At 40.7% G+C, this 21,022-nt stretch overlaps 1 protein-coding gene across 13 annotated transcripts in view; it reads right to left on the bottom strand.

Moving 5' to 3' along the window:
• DAB1 (DAB adaptor protein 1) overlaps positions 1–21,022 on the bottom strand; it is a 566,655-nt gene that overhangs the window by 29,019 nt on the left and 516,614 nt on the right. For 11 of the 13 annotated variants that reach the window (XM_080406386.1, XM_080406380.1, XM_080406385.1 and 8 more), the window contains 5 exons: positions 19,029–19,160; positions 18,275–18,394; positions 17,639–17,677; positions 16,234–16,299; positions 11,788–11,847 (listed from right to left, as the gene is read on the bottom strand). In XM_080406386.1, coding sequence (XP_080262512.1) covers positions 11,788–11,847; positions 16,234–16,299; positions 17,639–17,677; positions 18,275–18,394; positions 19,029–19,160 — 417 coding nt within the window. The remainder of the gene's footprint in view (positions 1–11,787; positions 11,848–16,233; positions 16,300–17,638; positions 17,678–18,274; positions 18,395–19,028; positions 19,161–21,022) is intronic. The other 2 variants (XM_080406381.1, XM_080406379.1) reach the window with 1 other exon arrangement.

Here is a 21,022-nt window from a genome sequence, read left to right as displayed (position 1 = left end):
CAGGAGGGACCAGTTTTGGCCAGTAGTTAATATTTTTTTTTGTTCTGACAGCCCCCCCTGTTTAACCCCCAATCTTCCAGCATCCAGGGATACAGCTCCTGGCACTGGGAGGCAGATCCTGCCCCCAGGCACCACGATCGCTCTGTGAAACCAGCTGAGAAATAACCATGTCTCAGCACCGGGGAAACATGTGTGCAGCGTTCAACAGACCATTAGAATTCCCACCTGTGCTACAGCGGGACCTCGCAGAGAACATTTGCCCAGCATGTCACGGCCCAGCCCCAAGTGCCCAATTATTGTGTAGCACTGGAGCTGCATCTTCCATTGACTCCTGCTCTGCACCACACGCTGGTGAGGAGACACCTCCTAAGGGTGAAACATCCCTGTCTACTACAGCACGGAACAGCCTGCAACGGCAGCCATGCCCAGGCTGCCATGCAGCTACTGAGAGCAAAATTTGGCCCTTCGAGCCTTCTGCCAGGGCAGCTTTTTGATACAAAGGGCTTAACCTTCACAGTTAAAGCCAACCATCCTCTTCCTCCTTCCCTGGTGCACGCCAGAAAACAACCGTAAGCCTGGGAAGATGCTCCAGGCCTTGATCTTTCTGTAGGATTGCTGTCTCTGGATTTCTCCATGGAGTGATGTAAAAGCTTGCTTTAATTATTCAAAAATGCATCTCCTTGAATACGAAAACACTCCTACAGCTTAGTCAACCAGGAACGCACCAGTCACTTGTGACCAGCCACGCAGACCGAGGCGGAGGAAAGAGTATTAATCCTTGTATCACAGTGACATTAAACCTGTAATGAAAGCTCCATCTTTCTGTATAGGCATGTGAGACATATTGTAAATCTTTTAAACATGAAATATGTAAATCTGGCTTCTTAAAGCAGCAGCAAGCTTTTTAAACCACTCCAGCCACTAACAAAATTCATCGTGACACTTTTCACTATTCACTAAAGAAAAACACTATCCAGGAGCTGGAGAAAAACCAAGAGTACAGAAGCATTGACAAGAGAGAAGTAAACTGCATCTTTCATAACCAAAAACATTCCATCTCCACTACAGTATTCCCTCTGATCGCCAAGAACTCTGAAAAACGTCTTTTCTAAGGCAATGCAAAAGTTCAGATTTTAAAAGGGAAGCCTAAAGCAGGCCTCTTGCACTCACAGGAGTGTGAAGCGCCTTACTTTTTTCACTCCTATATACAGAACCATACAGAACATTCAACTTCTGCTACTCGGTCTGCTTTTACCCATGGCAAGGGATCTGCACTGACTTAGGGCATGAGAAATCCTGCTGAATATTGCTATACTTGTGGAAACAAGGTCACAAAAGTAGTGCCTCACAAAATATGATTCTGAAATCTCAGAGAACGAAGTAAAGATGGTGCTCCAAAAGCATGAAAAAAATACACAGTAATTAACTTGTACTCTGATACGGAGCTCAGCAAGTAAAAAAAGAGTATGAAGGATACTAAATATAGCAAATAACCAGCAATTAGTAATTAACCTTTGAGCTGGGTATTAGCTATTCAAATCTTTTAAGACAGCAGAGGGATTTAAACGTGATTTCCTGCAATCAGGGTAAGTGCCGTACCACTCGGCCCAGCAGACAAAGGAGGGATCATCCAACCGTGCTGCCTCTCTGCATTTCCAATTTCCTTTTTCTAACGTGTATTTTATGCTGGAAGTCTAATGACAAGTCAAACAGTTAGTCAAACTAAATATTTTTGTTCTTATTTTAGCTGAAAATGTAAATATTTTGGCTATGTCAAATATTTTTTCTGATGCTTTGAATCATTATTTTAATTAAGCGAAGCTCCAGTTATTTGTACAACCTTACACAACTAGAGTTGATATTACTGTGAGCTCCACGAGCTGAAAGCAGCTTGCTAATTAACTACAATTCATTCTAAAAAACAATTAGAACTACAACGAAGGAGCACGTCAGAATCATGACTAAACCCATCATCAGTCAAACCACGTCTAGTAGGTTGAAACACACCGAAAACATCCAACAGGCATATTGTTTTCCTGTAGAACTACTGTTGGATTAATGAAGTAGCATGATAACAAAGAATTGCTCAATTATTTCCTAATTAAATACAATACACTGAAGAATACGTGCGTGAAGAAAAAACTGTCAATGCCTTTGCAATCTTCAGCCTCCTGCAGATCTTAAAGATCCTCAAATGCTGTAACCTCTCCCAGTTACAGAGGTCACGGCGTTACCACTGACCCAGATCTAGGCAGGTATAGCTGAGCACAACCTTCCTGTTGTAAGGCTGCTGTGAACAGTTAGGGTGACTCCTGACTGGTACAGGTCACATCAGCAACATGGGCTGCCATAAAACTACGCTGATGGATTTTTATCCAAGATAAGTGCATTTGGGCATCCGTCACCAACACAGCGTTCAAATCCAGTGCTCAGAATCCTGTGGGACACGGGAATCCTCCTATTTGAAGTTCCTCTTTTCAGTTTCACAAGGTAAGTCTTACTTGCCAGGAGCACTCTTCTTCAGGTAATTCTTCTCCTCTGTATTTTTATTTAAAGTAATAAACCTAAGTACTGACTTTGGTGTGAGGTACCCAACTACAGGGTAGCCTTGAGCTTCATCACATTCACCAACTGTCCAGTTTCATGCGCTTGTTCACTGGGAAGCGCTGGATGTGCTGGTTAAAAACGCTGTTAGTCAACCCTGCGCAGCTAAAGAGGTGGGATGGTTAAGGATAATTGACATAATAGATTATTGAGGAGTGTTTGAGTGAATTGCTTCACTGTTGCTCAATAGCATCCTTTAAATTAAGGATCTCTTCATCTGATCAAAACATACACTTACTCATTTGTTTATTTTGTCTTCATTTGAAGGGAACTTAATTCTGAATTCCCTGTGTACTTTAGGCATTTACTCTTATAGGAAATGGTATTTAAAATACTTCAATTACCACTTTTCTCTGACAGACTAATAAATCAAGAGTCAAAAGAGCAGCTCTAGTTTAGAGCCAGGCCCACGCTGCTCCCAGGCAACACAACATCCAAGATAACTAAAACCTGCCAGAGCACAGAGGATGTTGGTTCAAAGGTCCCAGCCACATGGTCACCTCTTCCATACCCCACGCGGTGGGTTCAGTGAGCACAGTGTACACCATGGCATACACCGGTCACATCACACGTATTTAAAAGAAATGCTGCAAGTCCAGAAATACCACCGTGCTGTTGAACGAAACACTAAGGCTTTCAAAATATTAACAGAAGCTACAAAAGCTGTTGTAATTTATATTTACTATGGACTAACAGGCCCTGACATCTGTCTTCTAGAAACGTAAGCCTGGCTTTAGATTTAGGTATCATTACAAATATGTGCAATTTATTACACATGGCTGATGTGATGCAAAGATATCAAAATGAAACATACTTCTCCATTCAACAGAAAACAGGAAACAAAAGAGAAGAGCAAAACATTTTAGCCGATAGTGGCAAAAGCCAGCTGGCACCAAATTTCACGTCAGCATGAGGAAAGGTGCCTGAGCAGGAAAATCGGGGACCAGCGACAAGCTGCTGGCTGGCTCAGCGTCAGGGTCAGCCCCAGCCAGGTTTCCATTTGCAGCTATTGCCAGACACATTGACTGGCATCGGTGGCATTTCTGGCCTAAAGATCTATTTCTGAAAGTAATGCACCTTTTGTTCCCAGTGTGTAGCTCCACCAGTTCTCCCTGGGGAAAACGAGAATGAGGACAGTGGCACAGGACACACAAACAGCTCAGATGGAGAAAGACGAACTTGTTTAATGTCAGGGGGCTATGGCACTGCCTGGGTGGCACAGCGCAGCCAGCCATGGCGCACGCAATGGCTTTCTGTAACTGCAGACTGGAGGGACAAGTGATGATGAGAATCCCAACTTCCACTTCTAGATGATGATGAGAATCCAAACTTCCACAAAATTCCACTTCCACAATGTAATGACCGAGACAGCTTTGGAGGCTTGCAGGGAACAAACTTAATGATGGAAGGGAATTAGAAATAACCCCAAATTTACTATTTTGCAATACTTGCAAGGGACAGTTATACAGGTCTATCTAATGCTTTTCAAAATGAAGGGTGACTGGAGCTATAACCAAGCTTGAGAAACAAGGTATTTATATCTTCATTACTGAATACTGCATCATCATGGAATTTTCCAAACGTTGAAATCTCCTGAGTTTCAGCAGGTAAAAAAGCCAAGACCTGTGTACTTCTGTACTTAATAACGTAGGATAGCACTGAAGTAATCTGCAAAAATTACAACCGCTTCTCTCCAGACTGATGCAAAATGCATACAGCACTTTCCCCAGAACTGTATTCCCTTTAATTTGGAAATAAGCACCCAATTGTGCAACTGATATAATTTAATGCATACAGTGATAAAGACCAGGTAAAGCTACAGTCCTCAGTAGTTAGAAAGCAGACTGTGTGTAAATAAATGTTTTAGCAAATTACTACGAATTGCAGAGCTCTGAGCAAATCAAAATGTAGTGAAACAATACAACCTGCAGTTGTCAACTTAATGTATCAGCAGCCATCAGATAAAATCTGCATATGTCATACTGCATAAAGGACGAAAATTCACTATATGTAACCGAACTTTACCCCACAATCAATGAGCTAGACCTACAGTTCAGCTACACTCTCTTTTCTCCACTTTGGAGAATATCACAAGGGATAGAATATTACCCCAGAAAATATATAGGAATCCGGGTAAGTTTCAGAACGTAAATACACATGAAGCCACTAGACACATGAGCTAACAGGCTGCATAACTGTAAGGGGCCACAGAAACGTTTATCATTTATTTGTATTGCCTGAGTTTTGTATTAAAAGTACAAATCTAAACTGCCATAGCAACACCCACATCACCTATATCCAACAAGATAACCAAGCCACCAGGGCAAAACCCGCAGCTTTTGTCTGCTTCCTTGTTTCTTGCTGTTTGTACAGCACAAACAGAGAATGATGAAAATCTGATGGAGGGCAGTTGCTGCTGGATTACAGCTATCCCACTCTATGGGACTATGTCCCAACATCCTGAAGGATTGCACTAGGAAGTAAAGTAAGTTCAATGCATTGATAGCATGTAATCATTCCGCTGGCAGTGCAGGGTTTAGGATCACATTCAGGGAAAGGATTACAAATGCAGGAATGTAAAGCCTGCTAACAGGACAACTACGGATTAAAAAGAACTCAAGATGTGGCCCACAGTATCAGTATGGCATAGGAGAACGATTAAGTCAGGACATTTTATTCTCATCTGTGAAACAGTATTCCTACACTATTAAAACCTGTTATTTGATATGCTAGATATAAAATTATGGATGGACTGAAACCAGAAGTTTGCATGGGAATATTTTCAATGTGCAGAAACCATCCAGTTTAAGATTAATAATCTTAAAAAGTCTATACATTAACAATGGATTAATTCTAACTCTGGAGAGCTAGATTTGTTGGAAATCAGGCTGTGAATTAGGTTAACAGTTTTTTGAATGTTCTTGCTCTACCTGGCACTGCAAGAACAGTTTTTCAAGATTGAGGTGAAACTACTCTAACTTTGAGCTCAGGTACTAAGACCTACATAAACCATGTATGTACCACACATGAACAAACTTCACTTTACATTACAGATGCTATAATCTGGGAAGACTTGGGACGGGGAACCTGGATTCTGCTTCCTGTGCCATTAAGTTTCTTCTTAAGGAGTAAGCCACAAAATATCCCCAGAAAAAACAGCTTAAAAAAAAAAGGACAAATTTTACAAAGTCAAACAAAAAAATACAAAGGCAGATTTAGTTATTACTGCGCTTGATCAGGGAACTAGCATCCCACTAGGTACAGCAGCCACATGCTGATGGTTGTGATCTCTGTGAAACATGCCTGACGGTGGCTAGTTCCTCTCCTTGGAAAAGATACACAGGGATTTGAGCAAAGTCTCAGATCTCTCCCCTCAGCTGAAGCTGAAGGAGCCTGCTGGTGAAAAGTCAGGTGTTTAAGTGTTTTTTTTGCTGTGGATCCACTCCAAACTATCAGCTGCATAGTTGTTTATGCCATGCTGAGTGAGGGGAAAAGGCTTTTATTCAGTTTTTACTTGCATTTCACACAGGTATAAACAGAAGCAAAAAGTATAAAATGGCAGATGAGGCTCATGGATCTTGCTAAAAGGAAGGACAAACCATCCTGACAAATCTCAGTGACCTTCTACAATGTACAAGTAATTAAATCATAATTAATGACAGGCCTTGATTGGTAACATACATACCTAACACGAAGTCCAGACAAACCAGATGTGTCAGCTACCTGCCCGATGTATCAAACCTGCCCCACAGCATCGAGGGATCTGCCTCTCCTGCATCAGCCAGACCCAACTGGATGCAGGACCCTACTGTGATGCCAACAGCTCCCCTCTAACCACAAAGGAAGGAGAAAAACCTGCCACAGACACAAGTATCTTAAGAAACGACAGCACAAGGTGAGCATCATCCCTGAAGATCAGCTAGCAACATCTGGCACGACTGCCCAGAGGATAACACGAGCAGGTGATGGAAGTCGCAAAGGGGATGGTACCCGCACAGCAGATGGAAACGAACGGCTGACGCATGGAGAGGCTGCTGTAAGGGCCTCCTGCTACAGCACAAGTCTCGTTGTTGGAGACAGGTATGTGACAACATCTCACCTTCAGGGCTCAGATGTTACCTTTGGCATGGTGCTAAATGTTTCCATTATAAGCCAGCAGCAGTATCACAGTTAATAGCGGTATTAAATCAAACAGTACGCTGAGAGGAGCAGCACGCAGGGCAGAGGTCTTTCCAGCCCTGCAGAACATCTCCCCAGAACAGTTAGTGCAAGGTCTACACGACAGATACGATGTATATCCACTCCTGTCTAAAAAATAGCAAAGCTCCACCACAACACTGAAGAAACTCATGCCGCAGGACATCATCATAACAAAGTAATACATTTTCAAACTTTGCAACAGGTAGCTGTGCCTGTTAAAAATGACCACGTCATACCACAGCGTTACACCTCCTACGTGGGGTTTAATTGAGTGTAACTAAGTCAGGGCATTTGAACACAGGTGTCTTTTTTAGCAAACGTACATAAAAACGGCCAGCTTCGCCAGCACAGATGGCCAGAGACTGGATCTGTGTGCTCGCTCTCTTGTTGTGTTTGAAAATTTGATCCCGAAAGCCTGGTTGTGGAGGCTGAAGCCAATGTCATCCATCTGCAAGTTGTTTCTGTCATGCCAATGATGCAAACTCAGGGAAAAGCCAGTCTCTTCTCTAGACCAAGCATCACGGAAAGCATTCACCTGGAGCGGATGGTGAGAGCTATCTGAAAAGCTGCCCTAATTGCTTTGTTGCCAGACATTTTGGTATGCCCTTTCTCCAGGGACTGACGTTCCGTGTGAGCTGGTGGAGCCCAGCACTGTCCATGCCTTCCAGATGACGGCAGGCACGCTTCCTCTGACACAAGACCTGAACAAATCAGGCCTGCAAATGGCACTGTAATCCCAGCCAGAAATCAAACCGAGCTTTCCCAAACGCAGCTTCCTAGTTCGGACAGAAGGATCAGGCAGCTCTTACGGCTCCCAGACCTGCGTGGGCTCAGGTCCAGCCCAGCTTCCCCCGCGCCCTGCCCCGAAGGCAGCCAAATGACTCTCCATTCCACCCTGGTTTACCATTTTCCATGTAGCTGGTACTAGCCAAATGGCTGCCTGCATTGTAAGGTGTCAGCTATAATGTCTTGAATCTTTATACAGCAGTTAAGATGAGTTGTTTGAAAGCCTTCATAAAATTGTAAGCAGATAGTTTAGACGTTTTGATGAGAAGCGAAGGTTTTGTTGTGACGTGACTGACAGTCTCCGTGAAGGGTATTTACAGTCTGACTCTTACTACAAAAAACACTGTGACAGGTAGAAGTTGAGGGGGATGTGTAATGGGGAGACGACGGGAAATTATGACAGAAAGGGCTCATTAAACATTTCACTTTTTTAGAACAGTTAATTTCACAAACAGAACTACAATTCCCAAGTGGAGCGTGTACCACTTAACACAAGCCTTTTGGGGTAAGCTTGCTTTCTTTGTCTGCTCTGATGTCTCCTCTCAGTGAATGGGGAATGGGAGAATTGGTCTTAGGCAGGAGCACAGAGAAAACAGGGATGAATACAAGAAGTGTGAGTTGACACAGAGGAAGGGAGAGATACTGGGAGGAAACTGGATACCACAAAAAGTGTGTGTTTGGAGCTGCGCTGCACACCTGGCAGAGGAAATATACAGGAGAGCAGGATTTGCTGGGAAGGGGTGCAGCAAGAAGATGGGGAAATACAAGAATTATATTGAGTAAGCAATCTTTTCGTTCCAATGTCAGAGAAGTGACTTGGCAACCAGCCACCACTTGTAATTGAGTTCAGTGGGTATGTTCAAATTCCGAGATCTGAGACTCATTCCTTCCGCCTCATTTGCACCGTATTTACATTACTTGATATCAGAGATCATGTGGAGTCACACTATAAAGTACTTCGACACCTTCTGACAAACGGCCTCACAGACCGGCACAGTACTGTGTGAGTACGCGGGCCACCCCGATGCGCGTGCAATGCTGAATACCCCTCAAGGCATGACCGGGCAGGTGCTTCGTCCCTCCAGCCGCAGTGCGATCCCATACGCAAACAGAAGGATTTGCCCAAATGGCTCTGGTTGCTTAGGAAGCTATACTTTATTGAAAACCAGTAGGAATTACCCTTTCCAGTTTCAAAGCTGCCTTTGAAAAAGGAATTCTGGCTTTTAGTTTTTACGTTGTGGCAGATCCGTAAGGGCTGCCCGCCTAAGCTGAACTATTTAGAAGTTATCATACCTGCAAGTCATTTAAAATTCCTCTACAGCGACAAAAGAAGGATGCCCAGACATACATTTATTTCCACCTGAGAAGGACACCTCATGCAGACAGGAGGAATTTCCCCATGAAGCAGCTATTTTTCTCCACTGGCGACAGAGAGTCAAGGGTGGAGGCCACCCTAGATGACTGCTTCGGTATCCCTCACTTTTATGTGCAGGGACTGGAAGTAACTTGCCCAGGAAGGCACCAGAGGAAAACAATCCCAAGACGGAAAATCGATCTCTGTCCAGGGAACGTGGGCAATTCAGTTTGAACTCAAGCAAAACTTGCTGCATTTTTATTAAGTGGTGTATTTATTGTCAGGAGAGAGAATTCATGGTGCCTGAAACCCATTATGAGCTACAAAAAGTTTTTCACTTTATTCATCCATTATGAAATTACTGAAAGCAAGACCTCCTAATAAAGAATGTGTCCTTACATGTTTAAACCAGGTAGATGAGCTAGATTATTTGCTCTCAGATTGAATTTTAGAGGTTTATATAATAATGACAGCTATAAATTGAAAAAAAAAATTATGGCAAGTGTCCCAATGACAGAGTCTCACATGTGGAAGGGTGAGCAATAAATCAGATGGGCAGTGGAATATTAAATTGCTAATTTTAAGAGCTATTGCTACTTTTTTTTTTTTTCTTTTAATACATACTAATATAAAAAGGTGAAACAAAATCTCAGCTACCTATTTCTTCCTCTTCTCTTTCTTCTCTTTTTATTCATAAATTAAAGTATATAACTTGTTGGGAGAAAAAAGTCTAATCACTTTAAATTTAACCATGAAATACCATAAAAAAGATTTAGGCCTGCAACCAGCTTCATGGAGGTGACAGTTTAAATATATTTGATGATTACAGAGTAGATTCCATATGCCCTACATATCACAGTCATGCTCTTTACCAGGACAGTCTAATACCAAAGTGTCTGCAGACGTGATTGCAAGTGTACTGTACACCCAGTCATACTGCAACAACCTAAATTACAGACTATACCCAGAGTAAATCTGAAACATTGCCGAAGGAATAATAAAAAAGTCGCAGGAAATGTACAGCGGAAAAATTGTAACACTGAACCATATGAGAAACGAGTGAAAAATCGACAGCTATTCTGTGCCCGCAAATACCTTAATTAGTTATGCAACATGAGTTATTTTACTAGATTTTCCCAGGCAACACGATGATGCCTCCCTCCTCCCAGTGGCTTATCATGAAATATTTATGGCAAGTCTTGTTTGTTTGTGCAAACCACAGAAGTATCGCAATTCAGGTCCCCATCCAGCCCATCCCCAGCATTTATCTTTTTTATTCGACACCTTGGTCTCTGTGCTCAGCCCCAGCTGTGCAAGTTACTACATCCTCATGTGAAAGGAGCCTCTCTCTTGAATACAAGCATTTTCCCCACAATTACAGCAGACTGAAATTCCCGACCTTATCCTTTGTTTTTCTCCATTCTCACACAACTCCTCAGAAATACTAATTTTCTGCGAAACCCATTTAATTGAACAATTTCTCGAGGTTATTTATAGCACAAATTTACATCAAACAGTATAACCCACCCTTCAGCAAATGCATGTCTTGCTGCTATGGCATCTGTCACTCCACTTCTTTTCTCAACCACTTGTTACTATTCCTTATGCATTCTGGGGAAAAATATTTCACCGCTTCAAAATGCCAATACACAGAAAGGGAATGGCGCCACTCGGACACAACAGCATACCACCCCTAGTTTTTAATAGTCTACTATTAAAATAGTAGTCCATGCAAGCCACAGGACGGACAGAATTGAGTTGACAGTGTATACTGACCCTTAGCCTCTTGTATGCTTAGAGCACTACAGAAATAATACATGGCAATATTGGGAAGAAATCTCCTTGTGCTGATTACAGCCCACAAAAACTAGAAAGCAATGCAATACATAGAGAAAAAAAAAATTTGCCAGTCAGGAATTTGTTGAGTGAGGTCTTGTTGCACACAATCCTGATGTAGCTCCTTTCAGAGTTTCCCTCTGCTGGTTAAAGTAACGGCAACTGCACATATCTCTGCCCTGCAACTCTACAGATCTTACTAAGCCGCCACAGAAGTCAGTTTTATTGGAAAAATAATTGCTTTTCTATGGTGTATGCTAGGTTGGGGTTTGATGTAACTTTTTGGTTTGGTTTGGTTTTTGGTTTTTTTCTTTTTCTGAATGACAGAAAAGTAATCCTAATGGAAATTCCCATTTTTCAGTAACGTTTCCTTTGAAGCTCCTTATGAAATCTTTACCTATCAGCACACTGTATTCACCAGGAAGTCTTCCAAGAGGTACAGACATTATAGCTGCAGAAAATCACCACAGAGGTCACAGACAATGTTCTGACATACCTATTCCTAATGCTACTTCTCTCAACCTCCACTCTATGCAGACCTTGCCTCCCCTGCTGTCCTACAAAGCAAGCTGTGAGGAGCACAGTATGTAAAGTATGGCTCTGACAGAGCACACGGGGGCAAAGAGGCAGCCCACGCTTGCTCAGAGTGGTAAGCCCTGCACAGTGTTGGGTAATAGAGCAACCCCTTGTCATCCAGGCAGCAACAATTCATGCATTAACATGCAGAAGGCTCACTGTTGACTCTTAACCACAGCTAACACATTTGTAAATGGTGACTTTCATAAGAATGAGTCAGAAAAGACAGAAAAGAGATTTAAGTAATGAATGAGATGGATGTAAGTGACATTACAATCCTGGTTACTCTGCACAACCCCGATCAACCCACAACATGTCAATGATAAAATTCACATCACGAGGAACAGACCAAATCTTACATACAACAATGAAAGTCACAGGAGCTAAGAAACACACCTTCTTTACTGTGTATAAATAGGGAAGATACTTACACTTACAGGTTGACTTTTTGGCACATCATAAACACCTTCTTTCTTTTGGCTGGTAGGAACCTGCAACAGCAAATTAGAACAAAGGTCAGTACCCAAGTGGGTTTGATGAAAAATAGAAATCAGCAACTGATATTTATGTACACAATAGTCATTTAATACTAATGAAATCAAGGATGGTTCCCTTTTCATCCAAGCAGTATCATTAGCAGAGAAAATATTGAAGAAAAAACCCCCAGATATCTAAATGTTTTAACTCCTAAAGCCCAGTAGTGTTCAGAAACAAGATTCGCATTCTCAGTTAATTTCAGTTGCATTATGGTCAGGTGCACTCGGATCTCCTTCCTACTCCAGTGGTTGTTTTCTTCATTTTAACCACGGTTTAGAAGACACATATGGAAGTCATGATCAGGTCAGCATGTCATATTCCTCCACAGCAGAGATCCAGAGCAGAGCTACCAATTTTAAGGGAAAGAGATGTTTGGCCTATGGCATTAGATTTTTTCCTTCCAATTCATTTAATAATCCAAGCCAAGTAAAGTCAGAACATGTACCCTTGCAGTGACAGGGCCCTGCGGCTGCTCTAAGCAATGTTTGGTTACAATGCTGCTGTTTCACTAAGGAATTACCAGCCTGTCAGTCTGACACGGCCAGGGAGCTGAAGTCAACAGTCTCGTGTGGACAGGGGACGATGCACTTAAAAAACTTTGGGCGAGTCTTTAGTTGAGTCATGATTTGCACCTTGGGCATTCATAACCTGTTCATGTAAATTCAGTTGCTTTCTAATACTGGGCTCTGCTTGCCTAAGGACTGCTGGTTTACATATTTCTAATTTGCGATTATATTTCTTTTCCTTCCTAGGAGTGCAGAACATTTATTGTAAATGGCACAACCAAAAAGAACTGTAAAAACATGCTCTAAAGTGGCATGAATGTTCTAAGTAAATCAGTGCTACTTTTCCACTGAACAAGGGCATTCAGCATAAGAAGGTTACATTTCAGACATCAATGAAACCTCACAGGTCAACAGGAGAAATAATACTGCAGGTATGACAAACTGATCACCTTTTTGTTTTCTAAGGCAATGAATATCTTAGAGTTCTGATACTAGAGTAGGACCGGTTTAGGGGAAGCCAAAGGAATGGTATTCATTCACTGAGATGTGCCGTAATTTCTTATTCTGGGTAATATATCAAAACCTGTCTCTACTGTTCAAATTCTCTTGTCCATGTTTAAACATCAAAGTCTTTATGGGAAACCATGTGTCTTTAACTGGGTGCACATAGCAAAAGTTTGTTGAGAGCGTGAGTGCAGAACCCTCACAGAAACTGAAAAAGCTTGTGAAAAGATTTCTTCTACTCCTATCCCAAGGATGTCTTGCCTGCCTTGGTTTTCTCAAAGTACTGGCCACTTCCACTAAAACCACCTATCACATTAGATATGTGAAACTGTTAACAGTGGAACAATTCAATTTCATGGATATAACAGTCTGTAAAGAGAGCGAGCTTTAAGTGACAGTGTAAGAGCAGTAACCAAGAATGGCCTATTCAGTGAGTCACCGGAAAGCTTAGTGTTCATAAAAAGAGGACAGAAGTGGTAGGATATGCTATTTATAAACTATCATCAGGGTGCATTTTTCTGTTCTCTCTGGAAAGTTTCCCCTTCAGTCATTCTCTTCTTCCTTCCAGCTTCTCCATGAAGTCATCCCAATTTGCCCACTCCTATCCACAGCTTATTGTGGAATGAGCGTTTCCCTGCACTATCGATGCCCCCTTTTTTACTCCAGCTTATACTTATACTAGAGAAAAGCTCCTAACTTCTAACACCAAGACAGAGAAACTTTTCCAAAAGACATTTTCTCTCCCAACTTGATACTTTCTGTCTTCTTGTTGTCTTTACTTGCCGTCTATCATCACGCTTTCTTGCATTGCTACTTCGACTTGGAGTCTGCAAGGGATTTCTCCTGTTTTTCCTTTGATTAGCGGTATCAGCAAAGAGGTACCCGCACTACTGCTGCTGACAACTCTGTGACAGGCCGGGAACCATTCTGATGTACTTGCATCTTACCAGCAATTCAAGCACTGCAACCCAGAAACCCCCATCTCAGACTGTCAGCTCCTCACCGAGAAGAACTTGCTGCTCTGTGGAGACCAAGTGCTGCTACACACGCAGTGCAAAACCACCTAACAAAATCCCATCCCCGCCTCACTGGAACAACAGGCAGAAAAAGAGATGCTATTAAAAAATCTGACACTAGATGAGAGGTACGTGCTCAGTGATCGAGCCCTTGCCTAACTTACACATTACAGCAACTTACACGGACAGACAACATTAAGAGAGCAGACAGACACAGACAGTCTTTGGGGTAATGCATCAAAGAAAGGTGACAGACCGAGAAAGAATCCTTGAAAAGAAAATGGTGACCTCTACTATGTTGAAAAGAAATAGAAATTGTCATTTTTGGCACATATCCTCCCTCTCCAGTTAACTACTAGGTAGGAACCTTCCCTACAAAGGCAGAAGTGAATTCTTTGCATACCAGCTCTTGGCTGAGAAACCAGAGCAGCATCAGAAGAAAGATTTAGTGAGGGTGAAGCGAGGATGCATGAGGTTATTGAGCAGATGCATGTTTACCAAAGCCTAGTATGGGGAAGGCTTTGTAGTAACAATTAGAAGCTGGGAGTAATTTGCATCAAACTCAAAAATAAAAGCAACCACCAAACAAAAAGCAAAAACCAGCCCAAATTAAAAAAAAAGAAAAAAAGAAAAAAAAAAAAAGAGGGCCTTTTCTAACTTCATTTTTAATAGTAGCCTAGATGGTTCTGAGTTCATCAAGATCTTGTAACAGAAACAATTTTGCCGGTGATCTGCATGTAAGATCCCAGTGGGAATCCAGATTTATAGCAGGCCAAGAGCTCATGAAGTCCATGGGAAGTAGGAAGCTCACAGCTCTGGGCAATTCTGCAGCAGCAGTATTTCAGCATCTGCCAATTACAACAGGTAACAGAAGAAGACTCCTAGCTCCCTAATCTCAGCATTTGCTGTATTCAAGTTATTGCCTGTAGTAAATACAGAGAAGGGCAATGCTAGAGTGCATATACCGAGAGTACGGTATATTCATCACAGGTATTTTCTATGCACCACCGTGGGAGGAAGCACTTCATCACACCCAGATACTATCAAATGAAGCCTTGAGCAACTCTCTGGTGACCTACAGGACAGTAACAGCAGTACCTCAAGATGAGCCGAGACCTCACTATTTGCTTATCATCTTCTATTTCCATTTTAAGAAAAAGAAAATGTCCAAAAAGTCCTCTCCTGCTTTTTAGGCCATTCCTCAGAACACAGTTCCTACTTCTTCCCTACCCACCAAAGTTTGCTAAGATCTCTGAACACTGGGAGCCACGACGCCATTCTGCTTGCTGCCACCAGTACTTCTCTAAAATGTCATTAATAGCCCTGCAGTTCAACAACCAACAATAGAATTTTTTTCATCTAAATGGAGTCGTCATGGGATTTTTGTTTCTAGCATGGAACTGACAACTAGTGTTAGAAAATTTTCAACCTTAGGCATACTGTCACCTCAAGAGCTTTGCATGTCTTGGTCTAGAGATGCAGGAAGATGCATATTCTAGTGTGCATGGCAGGGGTGCCAGGGAATCAACAGAGACGGGGTAAATTCATCTCATCTTAATGACCCTGTGATGGGGTCTATAAGACTGTTATTTTTTAATGTTTAACTTGCATTTCCTTTCCCAGTTAGCTTCTTTCTATTTTGGCTTACAGCTACTCTATCCTTTCGTTTTTGCCTCTAGTGTGTGATACAAAATGAATTACATTATATTTTAATAAACCCTGTACTGATCCCCTGAGGATAAACTGAATGACAAAAGATTATTTTATATTGCTTTCAATGCAATTTTTTGTCAGTGTGAAGAATGCAAGCTTGGGCTCTAACGTAACATATGCACTCTGAAAATATCTTCCCCAGTCTAGGGGATATCCATTGAGAGCTCTTAGGTTTCCCGCAGTTATTTCCTGGGTTAGCCAGAAAGAACAGCAGTACCATCAAAATGTCTTTCTAAGAACGGCTTGGACGGTCTGCCCTCCATGAGATTTCAGTATCTGTTTCTTAGAATAAGTATCAATAGTTTCAAAAAATTAACAGGAAAAAAAGAGAATCCAGTCTTTATCACCTTAAATGGTGTACTCAAAAGTTTAAGACTCTTTATAAGTTGACGAAGTTAATAAAACTTGTGAAAGTTGAAATGGCAAACAACAGAGAAATCACACTGAGACCGGGCAGATTATTCACGCCATGCCACCCGAACAAAACGCCAGACATTTTTGTGATGAATGAAAACTAGTAAAAGTGAACTATATATGAAATGTGCTTTACTAAATGCTTGCGATCATTGCAATGAAAACACCGAGGTTAGCGATTTTATACCTGATAAATGTTTTCTTCCGTTTCAGGCTCACGGATTGGCTCGTGTCCAGCCTCAAACACAATGTACTATTACACCAGCCGCCAGAGAGGAAAAGTCAAAGATGAAACAGAAGGGAAAAAGGCCATTTGGAATTCCACGTAAAAACATAGGCAGGCATTAAAGAAACAAGTTCAAAGTACAGGCTGGCAGCAGGACAACCGGTCTGTCGGCAAGCGCAGAGTAAGGTTGTTTTGTATTTCATAAACCGGCAACGAACGGACCTAAATCTCCTCTAATGATCATTAGAGCAACTTCCTAATTCTTTCTCACTAGGGAGACCGCCTGTGGCCCAATATTAATTTTCTGAAGTCAACGTGAATTTTGCCTCTTTTACATAATGGCAATTATTTCCACATGTATTTATTACCTACGAATAAGAAAGCTAAATCCAAACTGGGAGAACAGCCTGGTGCTCCGGCACCACGGGCCACATGGCAAAAGGCTGTCACAAAACTTTTCATTTCCAGGTGCCTGCTTTATTGTGAAGAGCACAAAGTAAAACTCCTGACATTATAAAAGGTGAATAGTAATCTAGGGCATCCTAATTCTTATCATCTTTCTTGCTGCACCTTAGGCACTGTTTAATATTCACTAATAGTTGAATCAGTTTCTTTCAGTGTGCCTCCCACTGACATGCCTAAGTGGAAGAACACAAAATCTCCATGAAAAAAAAAAAAAAGTAAACTATCATATATTTTGTTTCATCACAAAAACATAAGAATGCAATAACATTTTTTTCTTCTTCACGCTCAGTAGGGTACTGGACATGAATATATTGACATAATTCTGATAATCATCTTGGCTCCCAGACATTTTGCTTGGATGAAACAAGACTTAGATTTCAGATCTATTATTAAATCATAGCCCAAATGTCAACAAAGGAGTGTGTTGTAATAACAATGCCACTGTGGTTGTTTTCCAAATATTCATCCTCTGAATTAAATTCTGGCCCCACAGAAGTAAAAAACAAAATGTCAATTGATTGCTATCAGAAGAAGATGTCACCTTCCTTATTCCCAAAGTAACTCCCTCTTCAGTTACAGTTTGTATTCAAAAATGATTACAAATCTCATTTGGAAACTTAAAATCTGGACTCACAACCCACATATTAGGAAATATTTATGACAAATTTAGTATTTCCATACTCCAGTACAAATATTCTGTTCTATTCTACGCAGATATATTGTGCTATTACTTACAGCTTAATGTCTAAATATGCTACTTTCTGTAAAAATCTTACAAGTTTCTCAGAAGACCTAGCTCAGTAAATTTCCAAACCTCTTGTTAAAGGTTTTGGCTGTGTTTGAAGACAACATATATCTAGCCATTTCTGAAACTCCAAGGCCATACAGCTTCAGAAATTACCTGGTATACAGGATCTTCTACATCTTCTTCCAAAATTGTCTACAGCAAAGTAAGAGGACAGGCAGTAAAAGCAAAGAACATAAACAGTAGAGATAAAAGAACTGTATTCAGAAATTAAAGGACAGCAAAGAAATAAGCAAAATGGGCAGGTAAGTATATAGTTTTCTTTCTTTAGTATACAGATAAAGTCACATTACTGTACAAAGCAGCTTTATTCAAGTTTCATCCATGTTTAACAATCTGCACCTTATTTGATTTGGTTCAAATACACACATTCAGAAGTATACTGAATCTTCCCTAAAGTATTAGTCACTGTTAAAAACCTGACTCACAAGACGCTGACCTTCATTAAAGTTTTCCTTCTGAATTAGAAGAAACACTACACAGGAAATGAACAGATCATTTCCAGTTGCTAAACATGTTCATCACACACCAGGTGATAGCTTTCATCACTCTTTAATCCTACTTCTGAGCTCACGATGGCTGTTAGGTTCACACTTGTCCATTTGAAGCTAGCACCATTCAAACCCTTTGCTGTTAAGAAATGCTGAGGATGCTCAGTGCCTCTCTGGAGCAACTCTGGGGGGTACTTCAAACCATACTGTTCTTGGCAGTAGGTTAAGCTTATGCGTGTACCTGGTATACCGCTTGTTCACACTGTTTGTCCTTTTGTGCCTTTTTTTCCATTTCTTCCCTTTGTTTCAGTTCGTAGATGAGCTGAAACAGGTCTCGCAAGTCCAGAATTACAGGTTCAGCCTATGGAAGCAAAAACAGGAAGGCAAGCTTCTATAGGGGAAAATATACACCTCTTATGGCATCCTGCTGATAGAGCAGTCACAGCACCTCCACAACAGGAGAGAACTTCATAGGGAATCAATTTGTACCTTAGCGTCCAGGTTCAGTTTAATTTCTGTCGAACTAATTATACTTAAAAATTAATTACAATTACAATTATGAATATAAAAGGCACATATATGAATGTAAAGACATATTTATCAGTGGTTTCTTATACAATGGAATTACAGTAGACTATGTGCAAAGTAGCTATTTGGGATCTATCAGTTTCTGTTTAAATGAGTATAGGTTTATAACCACACTTACCTGTATCCAGTCTAGTTTAGGCAGAAAGAAAAACAATAACTAATTGTAAAACTAATATATACAAATAACTAAAAACCAATACATAAGGAAAAGTTGAAAATATTGAAATACGTTCCCTTTTTCCCTAGCTGCTTTTGTTAATCTGCTGCTGAAGGACATCTAAGCAGACACTTGTGACATGTCTAGCATAACCACGAACAACACAAGACTGGCCCCTTGAACAGCTTCTTATGAACACAGCTTTTCTGTTGAGTTACACTGTAGAAAATGACAGTGATTTGATACTTACTGCCTGGGCTGTTTTTATTGCCACAAATCTATGGTTTCCCTCCTTTCCACATACATATCCAAACGCTCGATGGTCTGTGATATCCTTTGCGATGTATGAAATTTCATGAACTGCATGGTGGTGCTGTAGTAGCTATTAAAAAAACAGAGTAAGAAATATCCATCACAATGTTCCATTAAAAAGTGGTACGATTTCTCTTTCATCAGTGTTTTACCTGGATCTCAATACACCTGTGGAATTAAACAAGCAAATGTATCCTGGTATAAAAACCACTTAATAACTCAACTCTTTAAGCCTATTTTCTGTTTAAAACGTAGCCAAACTTTGCTTGCTTTAATAATTCAACTAAACGCTTCAGTTGAAGGTTTTTCTCAGTGTCTTTTGGTGAGATATAATTCAATAGAAAATATCACGTTACCTAGTTACTACCTACCCAGCACCCTAGGTTCAGAATCAGTATTTGTAGGTATAGAAAAGCAGCGGCAGCAGCCAGCTGCACACAGGGTGACTCTGAGGACAGACTGATCTGCAGGGGCTGCAGAGCCAGAGCTGATATAGCCGATCTCTCCAAGAATTGGCACCAGACTTGCTTTATTTCTGCAACACTCAGCATCAGCCAGCAAATGGTATTTCATTTAAAGCAGTAAAAGAACTCCAAAAATTTCTTTCCTCAAAAAAATGAATGGAAATGTTAAGTATTCAACTTGAAATCAATGCTAAATGCAAAAGTTCACATTTTATTTAAAATCCCTCTTTAGTTAATTCTAATCATAAAAAGACCCAATTTTGTTTTAAACGTATGAGTAAAACTCTCTCCAGAGCCAGGACATGAATCTGAGACTCCTATAAGCATGTCTTACGAGTGCCAGAATCCTTCTCGATTCAGTCTAAGTAGTATTTTATTACCAAAGTAATACTTAAGCATTTCTATTTAGGATAATGTCCTTGAAAACTTTATCTAAAACAATCAGTTAGTTTGAATTCCTACCTTCTGACCTGCTCTTATATCATCTAGGGATAATGCTATTTCTGAGAGCAGGCAAAGCCTCACAAAGAATTCTTTGAGGTCCAGATTCCTGCTGGTTTTGAGAAAAGCACATTTTGAAAATCAGCATGGTATCCAGGCAATCTCTAAACAACCAGTTATTTTTAGAGTTTAAAAAAAGAAAACACAACACAACATTTTAAAATTCAAAATCAGGGAGGATGCGTGTGTGTAGAAGCAAAAAGGCTGAGAGCTCGCAAGTGACAAGTAATGAGACTTATGTAGAACACGTACTGAAATTTAAAAGGAGAGGCGGCATGCAAGAGACAGATGACTACATATAAACCAAAAGACTGGACACGGTTCATTTTCATTTTGCTGTAAATGGCTCCTAACTTCCCAAGATCAAGATTGCTTGCTTGTAGGGAAATGGAAGTGTTGTCATTGACTTCAGGCTGAACGTGGCTAAACTGAAGGTGCACTTCAGACTCTCCTAACGTGTTAAGCATTTAAAATTAATGATGGGAACTTCCTTAGATAATACAGAGATATTGATTTATTAGGTTTTTCAGAAAACCAAGTTGCATGCTATCTGTTACAATGAAATGAAACGTTCCCATCTCTCTATTCTGCATATGACAGGGAACATTATATGTGGCCCCTATTAAATCAAAGTTCTTTGACATTGCTTTATTGATTGCGAGCCAGTGTTTTGCACCGAAATTAAACTGTGATCAGATACCTTCCTCGTGGAATTAAATTTGAAGATCATTCTACCATGGAAAAGTATCACCCACAATGTAAGAGAGCAGATGGAGGCACTCCAATTTATTTGGGAACCCTCATTAACTGTTTGAAAATCATTACATTTTTAATGCTTATGATATTTTACATATTGTATCAATAGAAGTACAAGTTAAGTAAAGGTGACTGCAACATTATCCTTTCACATATTTTACTGTATGGAGTTTTTAGCGAGTTTTTCATTTTTTTGAGGCATCCTGGGATG

This window comes from Falco punctatus (assembly GCF_963210335.1).
Source record: "Falco punctatus genome assembly, chromosome: 11".
NCBI classification, from domain to species: domain Eukaryota; kingdom Metazoa; phylum Chordata; class Aves; order Falconiformes; family Falconidae; genus Falco; species Falco punctatus.
This window is presented reverse-complemented; position numbering and strand designations above follow the sequence as displayed.